At 45.3% G+C, this 16314-nt stretch overlaps 1 protein-coding gene across 2 annotated transcripts in view; it reads left to right on the top strand.

Annotated features, from left to right (window-relative positions):
• Window positions 1-14685, top strand: part of LOC142502137 (calcium and integrin-binding family member 3-like) — a 281160-nt gene extending 266475 nt beyond the window's left edge. For both annotated transcript variants that reach the window (XM_075613004.1, XM_075613003.1), the window contains exon 6: window positions 11434-14685. In XM_075613004.1, the coding sequence (XP_075469119.1) occupies window positions 11434-11455 (22 nt within the window). In that variant the 3' untranslated portion in view covers window positions 11456-14685. The remainder of the gene's footprint in view (window positions 1-11433) is intronic.
• Window positions 14686-16314: the final 1629 nt, after the last annotated feature.

Genomic DNA, 16314 nt, shown 5'->3' with positions numbered 1-16314 from the left:
AAGTCAACTATTTTAACCAATCAAGTAAACAAAAATCAATATATACTGTAAGTACCAACCAGAAAACACAATTTAAAACCAAAGATAACCCTTACAATACCAAGGATTACATCTATCTAATTGTAAAAAACATTATACATTATACACACATTGAAGCATTGCAATAAACAACATACAGTACAGTACATCCCCTTTATCTCCCTGCCTTCAGTGTAATCTGTTTAAAGCCCCCTCCCCCCTAATGTTTCTGTTAAATCTTTCTGCCTTCAGTGCAATCTGTTTAAAGCCCCCTCCCCCCTAATGTTTCTGTTAAACAGATTACACTGAAGGCAGAGAGATTTAACAGAAACATTAGGGGGGAGGGGGCTTTAAACAGATTACACAGAAGGCAGGGAGATACAGGGGATGTACTGTACTGTATGTTGTTTATTGCAATGCTTCAATGTGTGTATAATGTATAATGTTTTTTACAATTAGATAGATGTAATCCTTGGTATTGTAAGGGTTAGCTTTGGTTTTAAATTGTGTTTTCTGGTTGGTACTTACAGTATATATTGATTTTTGTTTACTTGATTGGTTAAAATAGTTGACTTGTTTGGAAGTGTTTGTATTTACTGGTACAGTAGCTTGCAATGATATTGTTAACATTCATTTGCAGAATGTATATGGTGCATAGATTTTATGCATCATTTATACAATGTAAATGCAATGTACTGTGTGGATTGGAATGTTATGTTTTATATTGTAAGATCAGTTAGGATTATTAAATGGATTATTATTATTATTATTATTGTCTGTATGGAGAAGCGTTATTTGTAGGACAGTATGATTTTGATAACCATTCTACATTTATTTGTATATTGGTTCATCATGTGTGTGTATATACTGTGTGTGTGTGTGTGTGTGTGTGTGTGTGTGTGTGTGTGTGTGTGTGTGTGTGTGTGTGTGTGTGTGTGTGTGTGTGTGTGTGTGTGTGTGTGTGTGTGTGTGTGTGTGTATATATATATGTATATGTATATATACAGTATATATATACACAGTATATTCTGTATATGTATAGGGATTGTTATTATATATATATACTGTATATATACAGTATATATATACAGTATATATTTATTTCTCTTCATGTATTTATTTATTTATTTAGATTTATTTATTAATTGTGGGGCTGCTGTGCGTGAATTTTTTTATTGTGGGTAGCGGGGATGGGTGAAGGGGGTGTTTGGCCCTTGGTGTGAGTTTAGGACTTGCGGGGGGGTTGCGGGTGCACTTAACCCCTTCACGGCCGTAGCAGTTAGTACCGCTACGGTCGTGAAGGGGTTAAGTGCACCCGCTACCCCCCCGCAAGCCCTAAACAACCACCGATGGGGCTAATACCCCCTTCACCCACCCCCACTACCCACAATAAAAAAAATTCACACACAGCAGCAGCAGCACAATTAATAAATAAATCTAAATAAATAAATAAATGAATATAAATAAATACATTTAAAATACATTTTTATTGATAGTGTAGATGTGCAGAGGGTCTCCGGAGCTGAACCGCTGTGGTTTTAGGTCTGGGGACCCCCTGCTCCCCGAGATACAGGCCCCTTTAGGGGGTGCCGGTATCCCTCGGCTCTGCTTGGTTTACAGGCCGCGATCACGTGATCGGGCCCTTTAAACGCAGAGGGATACCGGCACCTCATAAAGGGGGCTGTATCTCGGGGAGCAGGGGGTCCCCCGACCTGAAACCAATGCGGTTCAGCTCCGGAGACCCCCGGCACATCTACACTATAAATAAAAATGTATTTCAAATGTATTTATTTATAGTCATTTATTTATTTAGATTTATTTTTTTTTTTTTTGGCGGCTGCTGTCTGTGAGTTTTTTTTTATTGTGGGTAGTGGGGGTGGGTGAAGGGGGTATTAGCCCCAATGGTGCTTGTTTAGGGCTTGCGGTGGGGTAGCGGGAGGGCTTAACCCCTTCATGACCGTAGCGGTATTAACTGCTACGGTCGTGAAGGGGTTAAGTGCACCCGAAACCCCCCCGCAAGTCCTAAACTCACACCAAGGGCCAAATACCCCCTTCACCCACCCCCGCTACCCACAATAAAGTGGGCACGGTGAGTTAACCCCTTCATTGCCTTAGCGGCTATCCGCTATGGTAATGAAGCAGCATTTCTGTATTTTAATAATATTGTGCAGGAGCAGGGGGGGTTCCTGAGCATTAAGGTGGTACCGAGAGCCTGGGGTCCAGAGCCGGGAGGTAGGTCGGAATGGGGTGCCCAGGAGGTCAGGATACAGGCCAAGGGTAGAACACCAGAGCGGATCCACAGCCAGGCCGGTTCGGTACGCAAAGGATCACTGAGGAGACAAAGAGACAGGAACTGAGGCAGACAAGCCACAGGAAACGCTGGGAAAACCAGCATAGCCGCTACAGCGCGGCGAAGGCAAGATCTGCCAGGAACATGGAAAGCAGCGCCGGGGCTGCTATGCAAGAAGGCCTTGGGATGCCGGGGACTGGAAGCAGGATACAAGGCACAAGGAGCCCAGCAGGCCAAACACGGAGTCTGTGACGTGCACAGTTACTTGCAACTTTGGATTGCAAAGTCTATGTCCAGCAATTTCCTGAGGGCGGGGCAGGCACTAAATAGCACAGGAGGCCAATCAGGCCAGAGCTGCACAGGAGGCAGCAGGAGGCAAGTGATTGCAGAAGCAGGGAATAGATTGTCTGGAACCTGCAAAGCTCCGGATGGAAGGGCTCCAGCCAAAGCCAGGAGTGGATTCCTGACAACAACCCCCCCAAATGCATACAAAAACCCCACTTACCCAATACATACATATACCTACCCAATACATACACAAACATATTGTGACAGATATGAGGGAACAGTAGTGAAAAGAGGATATTACGTCCCTAAATTAGTACAGGGTTTTTGCTCCACTCCACGGTTTGGAGATTTACCAAGGGGAATCCAGACCGGGACTTCTAGCTCTCCCAGCTTTCACAGGACTGGAGCAGCTGATGTTATGCGGGGAAAAAGACTTTTGTTTTGTTTGTTTGATTTACTCCTGTTATCTGCTGTAGCATTTGTATGGCAAAATAAACAGGCCAACCTTTTCACCTCTGTGTCAGACTGTCTCCTCTACCTGGAAGGCTGTGTGAAAGTGCTGATCCTTGGACAAAAGGTACAGAGCAAGAAGGTATTTTGTCACAATATATATATATATATATATATATATATATATATATATATATATATATATATATAAACATACATATATACAGTACACACGCGCATATATATATATATATATATATGTATATATATATATATATATATATATATATATATATATACATGCACACACACACATACACACACCTTACTGTGTGTGTGTGTGTGTGTGTGTGTGTGTGTGTGTGTGTGTATATATATATATCCCAAGCCCCCCAATCTATGTAAAAAATACACCAACACATATAAAAAAAATACCCCAACACCCCCAATACATATATATATATAAATCAAACTTACCTTGGGGATGATCTCGGCCGGTGGCTGCAAGGGGGTGGGGGGGAGGGGGCGCGGCATGCCGGTGGTGGTGGCAGTGCTGCTAGGGGGGGCGCAATGCTGCGGGGGCGATGCTGCGTGGGGGGAGGGGCCGATACGGGTGTGTCCCGTGGCTGCGCGGGGTGTCTGGCGTCTGTGAAGGGTGGCTGGACGGCCCAATCCTACGTGGGGGGTGGCGGTGCTGCGAGGGGCCCGGCAGCTGTTCACAGCAGTTGCCGATGCTGCGCGGGGGTGGGAGGGGGTGGTGAGACGGCCCGGTAGTGGAAGCGGGGTGGGGAGTTGGTGCCCCGAGGCTGCTGCGGCGGTGGCTGGCGGTTTTGGTTTAGGTGGCAGGGACTGCGGGGTGGGGCCGGCGGCAACTGCTGTGACCAGCCGCCGGCCACGCTGAGACACCTGTCTCCCGATTTTCCACACACAACCTACTTCCGGCGCTGCCAACAGGGAGACCCGGCGTCTTTTTTTTTTTTTTTTTACTGGCGCCCGGCTGTGCAGGGGACCCGGGCGGCCGGGCCCCCCTTGCCCACGGGGCCCAGGACGCCAGTGCCCTTTGTCCCCCCTGTTGGCGGCCATGCGTGTGTCAGTCAGTGTGTGTGTATGCATGCGCGTCAGTGTGTGTGTGTGTGCTTGAGTCAGTGTATGTGTGTGAGCGCGTCAGTCAGTGTGTGCATGTGTACGTGTCATTCAGTGTGTGTGATTGTGTGTATGTGCTCGCCAGTCAGTGTGTGTGCTCGCTCGTCAGTCAATGTGTTTGTGTGGTTGTGTACGTCAATTAGTATGTGAGTGCATCAGTCAGTGTGTGGGTGCATGCGTGTCAGTAAGTGTGTTTGTGTACTTGAGTCATTGTGAGTGCGCGCGCACTTCAGTAAGTCTGTGTGTGCACGTGTCATTCAGTGTGTGCGCGTGCATGTCAGTCAGTGTGTGTGTGTGTGTGTCAGTGTGTGTGTGATGCACATCCACACTGAATGACGCACGCACAAACCCACTGAATGATGCACACCCACACTGATTGGCGCACAGTCGGTGTGTGTTTGTGTGTGTGTGCGCGCACGTCAGTCAGTGGCTGCGTGCGTGTGTCAGTCAGTGGGTGTGAGTCAGTGAGTGTGTGCGCTCGTCATTCAATGTGTGTGTGTGTGCGCATCAGTCAGTGTATGTGTGCGCGCGCGTCAGTCAATGTGTGTGTGTGCGCTTGTCAGTGTATGCACATGTCAGTCACTGTGTATGCACGTGTCAGCCAGAGTGTGTATGTGTGTGTGCGTGTCACTCAGTGTGTGTGTGTGTGTGTGTGTGTGTGTGTGTGTGTGTGCGCGCGTCAGTCAGTGTGTTTGCGTGTATCAGTCAGTGTGTGCATCAGTCAGTGTGTGTGTGCGCGTGACCGTATCACGAGTTTCTACGAGATGGTCACAGATTTTCATTGGCAAACAGTCTACAACGGGCAGTTGTATCTGTAGTTTAGAGCGCGCCTTCTGTTTTTCACATGGAATTCATGTTGAATACCTGAGTGATATAAATTAAATTAAAAGTAAGTAAGTAAGTATAGATATAGGATAAAGTATGTGTTGTCTAAATTTAGCATAGGTTGAACTTGATGGACCTACGTCTTTTTTCAACCTCATCTACTATGTGTAAGGAATCCACTACTGGCTTTGACTTTTGCCTTGCAGACCTGTGCAGTTGCAGGCTTCCTCTGGCAATCTATGGCACAGGTGCTGCCTCTCATTGCAGCTTCTGCCCTGTGCTACTTCATTGGAGGAATTCTCACACACCCTCCTCCTGTGATTGGATCTCCGCCCTTTATATTCTAGGCGTTGGCTCTGAACCAGCGCCGAGCATAGCTATTCCTACCTCTATGTTACTGTCTCTGCCACAAACCACCCCAGGCCTCTCTCCTAGCGTTCTTACCTTCCAAGTTCCTGAGTATCCAGAGGCCTGGTCCTGGACGTCTGTGCTGAAGCGTTGTTGCCAGCACTGGCCTGCTGCTATCTCCTTGCAGTGGCCTACCCCGGACGTCTGTGCTGAAGCGTTGATGCCAGCACTGGTACTGCTGCATTCTCTCCTAGCAGTAGCTACCCTTCCTGTCCTGTGGCCTGCTGCTATCTCCTTGCAGTGGCCTACCCCGGACGTCTGTGCTGAAGCGTTGATGCCAGCACTGGTACTGCTGCATTCTCTCCTAGCAGTAGCTACCCTTCCTGTCCTGTGGCCTGCCGCTATTCTCCTGTAGTGGCCTATCCTGGACGTCTGTGCTGAAGCGTTGATGCCAGCACTGGTACTGCTGCATTCCCTCCTAGCAGTAGCTACCCTTCCTTTCCTGCGGCCTGCTGCTATCTCCTTGCAGTGGCCTGCCCTGGACGTCTGTGCTGAAGCGTTGATGCCAGCACTGGCCTGCTGCTATTCTCCTGCAGTGGCCTACCCGGGACGTCTGTGCTGAAGCGTGTTGCCAGCACCGGTACCTGCTGCATTCCCTCCTAGCAGTGGCTACCCTTCCTTTCCTGCGGCTTGCTGCGATCCTCTTGCAGTGACCTGCCTTGGACTTCTGCGCTGAAGCGTTGGTTCTTCCCGACGCTGCCCTGCGGTGAACTTCGGCCAGCCTGCTGTCTCCTCCTGCTGAGATCGGCGTCATGGGCCGAGGCCGCTCCTCGCGCAGAAGCCACCCCCGCGCTCACGCTCCTAAGCTGAAGCGGGGCACTCCTGATTTCCTGTTGCCGAACTCCTGCTTCATTAACGACGATGCTGCCTTCTCCAATCCTGACCCGGCGATGTACGACTATGAACTGCGCACTCCGGATCAGTCTGCGTGGACTCAGGTCGGTGATTATATAACCCCACCTCAGCCCCGCGGTCCGGTCCCGGTTTGTGGCGAGCATCGGCGTAACAGTATGCTCGGCCCGTTAAAACCGGACCGCGCCGTGGCGGGGGATGGCAATTTTCCAACTGAAGTTATGTCCCGTCCTGCGTATCAGTCCCACTATGAAGGCCAGTATTTGTGTGAAGTAATACCCCTGATGGATGAAATGTTTACCTATGAAGGTTTAACCCCTTTGCAAAGACAATGCCGTTGTGATCTCTTTATTAAGGCTTACTGTATCCTGAGCTTAAAACAGTCTCTAGCCGAATGTATTCGCTCCCCTGATTCCCCTTTAACCTGGGATAATGTGAACCCTATGGAACTGGCCGACGCCCAAGAGGCAATCTATGCCCTGGCCTCATCACTGGACATTCATCTAGTAGAACAGAGCGCCCTCCTCATGTTGGCTCAGTCTCAAGATACACTCCATGTATTTTCCTCAACACTAGACACTCACATAATAGAACAGGATCCCCTCCTTGCCAGCTATGCTGCTGCTTGGCAGATTCTCTGTGCTACCAGTCCTGTTACTAAACCTGTGGGGTTACCTCTCTCTCCTAAGAATGGTCAAACCATTTCTCTGTCGCTGCCCGCTAAGGAAGAAGCTGCCACGCTCCCTAATCCTGAGTTAACCTCCCTAAGTTCTGTCCCTGAGGTTATTTCGGTCTTAACCCCTGCTAGTCAGGCTTATGCGTTCCCCACTGTAAATCCCTGCAGTACCCAGGTCAGTGTGTCTTCCCTAGCACCAGAGAATGAATCCTGTTTGCCCTCTTTTCCTAAACCAAAAATTCTAAGCTCTGTTTCCGAGGTTTTTTCTGTATTAACCCCTGCTAGTCTGCTCTGTGAGGTTCCTACTGTTAACCCTAGTATTCCGCAGTCTAATGATAGGTCCCTAGGGCAAGAGGCAGAACCCCCTATGACCCCACTCTCGGAGACTAGCTTCTATTTCTCTGATTCTCAGGTACAGAGTAATTTAACCCTTGGGGTTTTTCCTATGTTAACCCCTGCAGGTCAGCCCTGTGAACCTTCCTTGGTAGATCCCTTTAGTTCGTCAGTCAGGGACACCTCCTTAGCCTCAGAGGATCAACCCCTTTTGTCCTCTGACTCGGCTAAAATTCTCGGGGCTATGCCCCCTGAACTTTCGGCAATAATACTGGCTCCAGTAAAAAGTATTCTGGAGCCGTTTGTTTCTCTAAACCTGTTCGCAGAATCCCTACTCCTAGGTATTTCACTCACCCCGTCTGCCACTCAGAGAGCTGAGACCCCTGCTTCTGAGCATAGACCCCTTTTCGTGGAATCTGTTGTCGTTTCTGAAGTCCCAGACACTCTTTCCCAAATACCCACTTCAGAGGCCAGCACAGTCGTGGTTGCCCCACTTGCACTGTCTGAGTTCTCCTTTTCCCAAATCCTAGGGTTTAAAGCGAACAGTACATATTATTCTCCTTTCCAAGTGACCCCTTCTGAGATCAGCGTATCTGCTGTTGCTTCCTCAGTACCATTAAAGTTAGGGCCCTTCTTTTTGAATGATCAGGCTTTCAAGTTTGAGACTCCCTTTATCCCTGACTTTGTAAAACTGCAGTCCCTTCTCACTGTAGTTAAAAGTTCTCCAGCAGCCGCTGAGTTAAGCTTTGCCGCTGCCAAATCTTCTGTTATAGAAGCAACCTTGCCTAGCTTACTTCTGTCTGCCCTATCTGTGATGCCTATCACCTTTACTAAAATTTCTGTTTTGCAAGGTATTTCTCCTAGTAAATCTGTGATACCTGCCATTCCTTTAATCAGTTCCAAAACCCCTGTCACTAAGTCTCCCATGGAGTCTGATGCCCTCACTAGGGATTCTCAGGGACCCAATTCTGTAACAAGCAAGATGTCCCTTGTGTCTGTTGGAGAGTTTACCCCAGTTTCTCTCACGGATCATGCCACAGCCTCCGGGATGATTAAAAATGACTTTAAGTCTGGGATGCCCATTCCTGTAATAATACTGTTTCACGCTGATTCGCCCACAGTATTCGGGGTATCCACTACTGACTGTATGTCTACTACCACGCACTCAGGGGTATCGCATTTGGAACGTTGCCTTTTTTCAGAAGATCCCGTCTTTAAAATGGACTTATTTTTCTCTGTGTCTTCCACAATACTTGGGGTACTTGCTATTGACTGTCCTGTCCCAAAACTAGGGTTACCTCTCAAAAAGGTGCCTGGAGCTACCGATGTTAAAGACCCTATGTTTAAAACAGTAACAATTTGCATTGCTTCTCCCACAGTATCATGTGAGACCTGGGTACCTGGGACCTCCACTCCGAAGCCAAGCTCTAGTTCTCTGTCTTCTTTCTCTGTGTTGGAGGCACCCAGCTTTAACCCCAAGACTTTTTTCCCTAAGGTTGATGCACCGCTTAACCGCCTGCCTTGTTTTTTGGATAAAATCTGTTTTCTCACCTTTCAAACAGACTCCTTACTCGCAGGTCTCTGTGCGGTGCCCAAAGTGCCCAATCGGTATGGCAATTGGCCTCTCCCTAAGACGAAGACACCCTTACTGGACCTCGTCGCTTTACCTGAAGCGTCCGTTCCTGTTCTCTATGGGTCCACTATGGGTATAGACATGCCTATTATGTCCTTCGCCAAGGCCACAATTTCGGATTTGATTCTCTCTAAAGATCACAAACCAAAGGAAGCGGATCCTTCTTCAACTGCCAGTACCATGAGTTGCATACACACTGCTACAGACTCTCGCAAATTGCTTGGGATAGCAACCCTGCTTGGTATCAAAAGTACCGCTGCAATAGTGTGTAGTGAACCCTCCCGCCCCATTCCCTTGCTAACCACCACCCGGAATTCCTTGGAAGCTAAAGACTCTCGCAACTTCCTCCGTGCTGATTTCACCAAAGACATTGCCTTCTCTGAAGGTCCCTCTGCCATTTTTGTCCGACAATCTGTGTCCTGTGTCCCGTACTCTTGGACTATTACTATGCACCGGACACCTGGCTACCGTCCTTCCGATGTTCCCATTCCGGAGCCCTCAGGTCCCATTGTCCATGTACTAAGAACTGCAGTACCACCGCTGTCTTTCATGGCACTCGCCAATGTACATCTGGATTGTGGACCTAATTCTCGCCGGAGACACTTCAGGAACAACTCAATGTCTCCCAGACCTATGAATGGTCCTGTTCACCCAGGCTTTTCACCCAGTGGTGGGGGTACTGTAAGGAATCCCAACAAACTATGGGCTTTCAACGCCACCTCTCGCCTAGGGAGGTTTAGGAACAATTCCATGTCCCCCAAATCTGTGATGGATCTTGTTCGTCCGGAGGTCTCACCTGAAGGGGGGGGTACTGTAAGGAATCCACTACTGGCTTTGACTTTTGCCTTGCAGACCTGTGCAGTTGCAGGCTTCCTCTGGCAATCTATGGCACAGGTGCTGCCTCTCATTGCAGCTTCTGCCCTGTGCTACTTCATTGGAGGAATTCTCACACACCCTCCTCCTGTGATTGGATCTCCGCCCTTTATATTCTAGGCGTTGGCTCTGAACCAGCGCCGAGCATAGCTATTCCTACCTCTATGTTACTGTCTCTGCCACAAACCACCCCAGGCCTCTCTCCTAGCGTTCTTACCTTCCAAGTTCCTGAGTATCCAGAGGCCTGGTCCTGGACGTCTGTGCTGAAGCGTTGTTGCCAGCACTGGCCTGCTGCTATCTCCTTGCAGTGGCCTACCCCGGACGTCTGTGCTGAAGCGTTGATGCCAGCACTGGTACTGCTGCATTCTCTCCTAGCAGTAGCTACCCTTCCTGTCCTGTGGCCTGCTGCTATCTCCTTGCAGTGGCCTACCCCGGACTTCTGTGCTGAAGCGTTGATGCCAGCACTGGTACTGCTGCATTCTCTCCTAGCAGTAGCTACCCTTCCTGTCCTGTGGCCTGCCGCTATTCTCCTGTAGTGGCCTATCCTGGACGTCTGTGCTGAAGCGTTGATGCCAGCACTGGTACTGCTGCATTCCCTCCTAGCAGTAGCTACCCTTCCTTTCCTGCGGCCTGCTGCTATCTCCTTGCAGTGGCCTGCCCTGGACGTCTGTGCTGAAGCGTTGATGCCAGCACTGGCCTGCTGCTATTCTCCTGCAGTGGCCTACCCGGGACGTCTGTGCTGAAGCGTGTTGCCAGCACCGGTACCTGCTGCATTCCCTCCTAGCAGTGGCTACCCTTCCTTTCCTGCGGCTTGCTGCGATCCTCTTGCAGTGACCTGCCTTGGACTTCTGCGCTGAAGCGTTGGTTCTTCCCGACGCTGCCCTGCGGTGAACTTCGGCCAGCCTGCTGTCTCCTCCTGCTGAGATCGGCGTCATGGGCCGAGGCCGCTCCTCGCGCAGAAGCCACCCCCGCGCTCACGCTCCTAAGCTGAAGCGGGGCACTCCTGATTTCCTGTTGCCGAACTCCTGCTTCATTAACGACGATGCTGCCTTCTCCAATCCTGACCCGGCGATGTACGACTATGAACTGCGCACTCCGGATCAGTCTGCGTGGACTCAGGTCGGTGATTATATAACCCCACCTCAGCCCCGCGGTCCGGTCCCGGTTTGTGGCGAGCATCGGCGTAACACTATGTAACTATGTAACTATGTAAAACAGAATTACTGTATGTGTTTTATTTTATTAGAATTAGTGAATATCCATTATTAGTGTAACATTATTTATAATAGCCACACTGTAAAAATATATTTTGTTAACCTATATAATAAAACATACTACAGCGTCAAATACATTTTTGGTTGATACGTACTGTAGAAACCTTATTCTGTGCTAATAATTAAAGAAGAACACTGAGGTGAACAATAAAATGTACAAATTTGGGATTGTCCTATATTAAATTTATGACAAAAATGCAATTTGCGATGCTTAGTACATAGGCCCCCTGGGATTTTTTTTTAACTGGTCTTGCCTACATTGTGCAGCCAGGTGATGTTAGTGAATAACCCGTTCTCTATATAAATCTTCCACTGGACCTATCGCAGTAGCTAATTAACTGATTTATTGTTTGTTTGTTTTCTTAAACAGCACATTCCATATCCGGATTTAAATGCCTAAGTCTAAAAAGCTTTCTGATGAATAGAGTCAATCCATTTTCATCTCATTCTTTCATACCTACCACAGCTCTGGACACCTTGTTAAAATGGACATCAAGCCAAAGGTGACACACTGTGTGCTCATTTGCATGTCATTACCCAGAATCACCGGCTGCAGTGGAAGCATTGTATGCTAAGAGATAATGGGATAGTGTGGAGAATGACGCTCAATATCAATGTGTACACAAAATCATCGTAGAATTGAAGAAATAATAGGAGATACGAACACTATGATATATCCATAAGGTAATATAGGTAATATGAATTTAAGGGGGGGGGGGGCAAAATAAAGACCTAGCGGTCAGTCAGCCAGACTACCGCAGATGTTGTCAGAAATGCACACCCCTCTTAAAGTATAAACTTCCCCAAAAGAGGGTCAAGGTAATAGTATAAGGGCTATTGCCCATTACCTGCCATTAGGTGTATCTTGAAGTCCAGAAAGCCAATCATGGATAGTGGTTCCACTGCGTGCAGTCCTGAAGTGTAGAAGCAACAATTGAAGAGTAGAGCAAAGGAGCACTGCTGCCTTTTAGAAGTAATCCTGAAGGAAAGAATGCACGGGCAAACTCCAAACATAAAACTGAGGGTGTTTATTGCATGAGCTCACAGGGAGATGAACACAGCCAACGCACCAACGCGTTTCATCCCGTGGGACTTTATCAAGGGACTTCAATAAGAGATAATGGGGAAGGGCAGGAAGGCAGACCTGTCTGGGACATGAATGTGCTCACAGGGGGTATTTTTATGTGCTATTCAAATTGCCAATTTCCCAACTATTTTTTACTCTTTATTCTTCCCGAACAAATAGCAAAATTCATAAATAAATTAAAGCATGAAACGGTGCTTTATAGAACAATTTTACATTGTAAAAATGCATGCTCAGAATTTGCAGCTACTTAGGATAAAATTGAAACAAAAACAGTGACAATTAATAGACTGAAATTAATAATAACTTTATTTCATATAGCCCTTTCTCCCAATTTGACTTCAAGTGCTTCATGATTACAGTATAGCGCGCGGTACAAAGCACATGGGGATGTTACAGGCACAGTCCCTGCCCAGATGAGTTTATAATCCATGATATTAGTGCCTGAGGCAGAGGGACATAAGGTGACTTGTCCAAGGTCACAAGACTCTGACACAGGGAAATGAACCAGGTTTCCCTGATGCAAACTCAGTGTCATTATACAGAGTTACTGAGTCAGTGCATTTACTCACTGAGCTACTAGGTCATTTATGTCTTTTTAAAGTCAAGACCATAATTGGGGCTTAAATATTGTTAAAAGTCTCTTGATGGAGCAGCAATTGTCAATATTGGTTGCTCCAAAAGGATAAGAGAATTTAAGATTACATATCCCTTTTATATACTCTTGATGTAGAAATCAGTCAGAGATAAGAAACTGGAAAGATAAAAAAGCATTTGTAACAACTTCAGGATAAACATAGAAAAACCGACAGTTATAAATATTTTTTAGGCATAAATTATCTGTTATGCGGACCACTATCAGTTTGTTTATATTTACCGGTAAGATTGCACTTTTTAAATCATATACCTAAAATGTTAAATATATACTTTTCTGCTAGTGGAGCTATACAGACAGAAATTAGAATGACACATTTTAAAGGGCCAAGTGGCAGCCATCTTTGACTTGAGATATGTGAGGATTCCGCAGGAGGCAGTGTATCAGAGCACAGCCATGCAATGATCAGGATGACAGCTTTGAAGTTAAAAAGTTTTCTTTATTCGGACACCATGGTGCAGACAGAAATGGAGGGTAGCTCTTACACGTTTCACGCCTAGATGGCGCTTCGTCAGAGAGTAAAAATGTTATGCTGGGTCCCCCCTAATATAGTACATCTAATTGTGATTCAAATTAGCCACAGCCGCGGCTCTAATAGCCGGAAATGACGAAACCGGAAGTGGAAAACCGAAAGTGACGCGACGGGCTCCATGCGGTGTGAAGTTGTTTACAAGCCATATAGTAGTATAGTAGTCATGGATACCGCAGCGTCATACCTCTGTGTCAATGAGAAAGATCACACTCGGAAGCGGGACCCAGCATAATCACCCCACCATGCAGGAAAAATATATACAAAACGGTGGTGGTTTAAAAACAACAACTAAAGCATATCAAAATATGCATGAACTAAGGAACTCTATAAGTAATAGATTCGTATGGCCCATGGTATACGATTCAAATAATGCTTTAGAATATTAAAGTTTTTTTGCAGATGTATAAGGAAATCACTATGATAATGACGAAGCCTTAGATATTATATTGAATATTTTGAATGCAATAGTCTGATCATATACAATGGGTTCACATTCTAATAAAGTAGATGATGCCAATTTTACATGAATATATACATTGAAAACAATTATACAGATCTTTTTGATATTATTCGTGATGATGAAGAAGACCCAATAAATTAGTGATGGCAATATTAGATAAATGCATTCTAACCATTTTTATAATGGCTTTCAAATATACTCAATACTGAGTATTTAATACTTAAGAGAGCACACATAATTAACAATATTCATTTTTTTTTGATGTTCTCAAATAATCTAGTAATGTGTTGGAGAAGCATATACTGGCTTTGTAAACACAACAATAAATACATTGTTCTTACTATAAACATGAGTGGACTAGTGACAGAAAATATACAAGAAGAATACATTACATGCATTATCACAAGAAGTGTTTTAACTCCCAGTCAGTATTTATACCCCCGGGTGCCAATGACCCGAGGGTATAGATCCAAAACATTTCTCTCTGGTTCAGCATGTTCTCTCTATTCCCCCTTCTTATATGTCTAGGAATATGCTCTAGAGCACTGAATGTAAATGTGTCAATAGAGCCTTTTGGACAATTGGAAAAGTGTTTAGACACAGGTAAATTGAGGTCTTTCTTTTTTATAGAGCGTAAATGCTCTGAGATTCTCACTTTCAGAGGTCTGATCGTCCTCCCAATGTAAGTACTACCACAGGCACAATTGAGTTTATATACCACGTAATTTGTAGAACATGTCATAAAATGTTTCAGTCTATACTTTTGCCCAGTGTGTTTACTGGTAGCTGAAGACAATGGTGTTGCATATCTACAATATGTACATTTGCCACATTTATGAAAACCTTTTGGGAGTCTATGTTGAGATGTATTTTGTCCTGCAGAGAATAAACTTGGTGATAAATGATATCCTATGGTTTTTGCTTTTTTATATACAAATTTTGGGAAATTCCTTGTGACTGTTGTCAGCCCTCTGTCCAGCTGCAGTACCCTCCAATGTTTTTCTATGATATTTCTTATATTACTAGCTTGGTTGCTAAAGGTGGAAATGAAGAGGGGGGTCTCTGATTTGGATTCGACAGTCCTGGTCTTGCTTGTTTTTTTGTGTGTTGTATTTTTTAATAATTCTGAACGATTTGATTGCAATGCATGTGTAAAAGCAGAGTGAATATCCTGTTCCAGATAACCTCTGTTTCTGAACCTCTCATTCAATATCTCCGACTGTTGTATGAAGGCTTCTTCAGTAGAACAAAGTCTTCTCAGTCGGAGATATTGTCCTTTCGGTATACTGCGTAACAGGGGTCTCGGATGACTGCTGTTTGCTCTCAGCAGAGAGTTGCGGGCATTTGTTTTACGAAATAGATTCGTTTTGATACTACAGTTCACATCTATGAACAATTTTATATCTAGAAAGTCTATATGATTGATGTGAACTGCTGAGGTGAATTTGAGATTAAAGGTATTATCATTTAAGTAATTAATAAAGGCCCCCAGTGTATCGTGGTCTCCATCCCATATCAGAATAAGGTCGTCTATGTATCGACGGTAAAAAATGATATTCCTAAGAAAAGGATTGGTGTCTCCGAAAATGTGTGTTTTTTCCCAGAAGCCCATAAAAAGATTCGCATAAGAAGGAGCGAAAGAAGTACCCATAGCGGTGCCCTGTTTTTGAAGATAAAAGTGTTGATCAAAAAGAAAATAATTGTGCTGTAATAGAAATATTATACAATCCAATAAAAATGTGATTTGTGGGGTGTGTAAGTTTGATAAATTAAGAAAGTGAGTGACGGCTAAGATACCAAGATGGTGACTAATAATTGTGTATAAAGATGATACATCTAGTGTAACCCAAATATAATTGTGACACCAAGTGATATTCTGTAACATATTCAATAATTGTGTAGAGTCTCTGATATAGGAAGGGAGAGTCACTACTAGGGGTTGTAAATACACATCCACGTACCTAGATACACCATCTCCCAAAGATCCAATGCTAGAAATTATTGGTCTACCCGGCGGATTGACCAGGGACTTATGGATCTTTGGGAGATGGTGAAAAATAGGTACAGTGGGAAAACGGTTGAATAGATATTCAGATTCTTGAATGGATAATACCTGCAACTCTCTGCCAAGATCAATGAGTGTTTGTAACTCTCCAAGATATAATGAGGTGGGGTCTTTCTCTAACCTATAATAAAAATTATTGTCACATAGTTGTCTTATTGATTCTCTGTAATAGTTTTCTTTTGACATTACAACCACTGCGCCACCTTTATCTGCATTTTTTATGATTAACATGTTGTTATTTTTAAGCTGAAAAAGAGTGTTCCGTTCTGCTGTTGTCAAATTGTCTGGTTTTCTATTAGAGAAAGTGTACCCCTTGGCTAAAGTCTGTAGGTCACGTTCAACTAGTTTTTCGAAAGTCTCTAGGTAAAGTCCCTTATTGTATGTTGGGCAAAATAACGATCTGTTTTTTAGACCTGAATGTTTTGTATGTGTAAGAAATGAAGTGACATCCTCTG

This window comes from Ascaphus truei, chromosome 8, assembly GCF_040206685.1.
Source record: "Ascaphus truei isolate aAscTru1 chromosome 8, aAscTru1.hap1, whole genome shotgun sequence".
In the NCBI taxonomy this organism is placed as follows: Eukaryota; Metazoa; Chordata; class Amphibia; order Anura; family Ascaphidae; genus Ascaphus; species Ascaphus truei.
The sequence above is the reverse complement of the archived record's forward strand: the minus strand, read 5'-3'. Positions and strand labels throughout refer to the sequence as shown.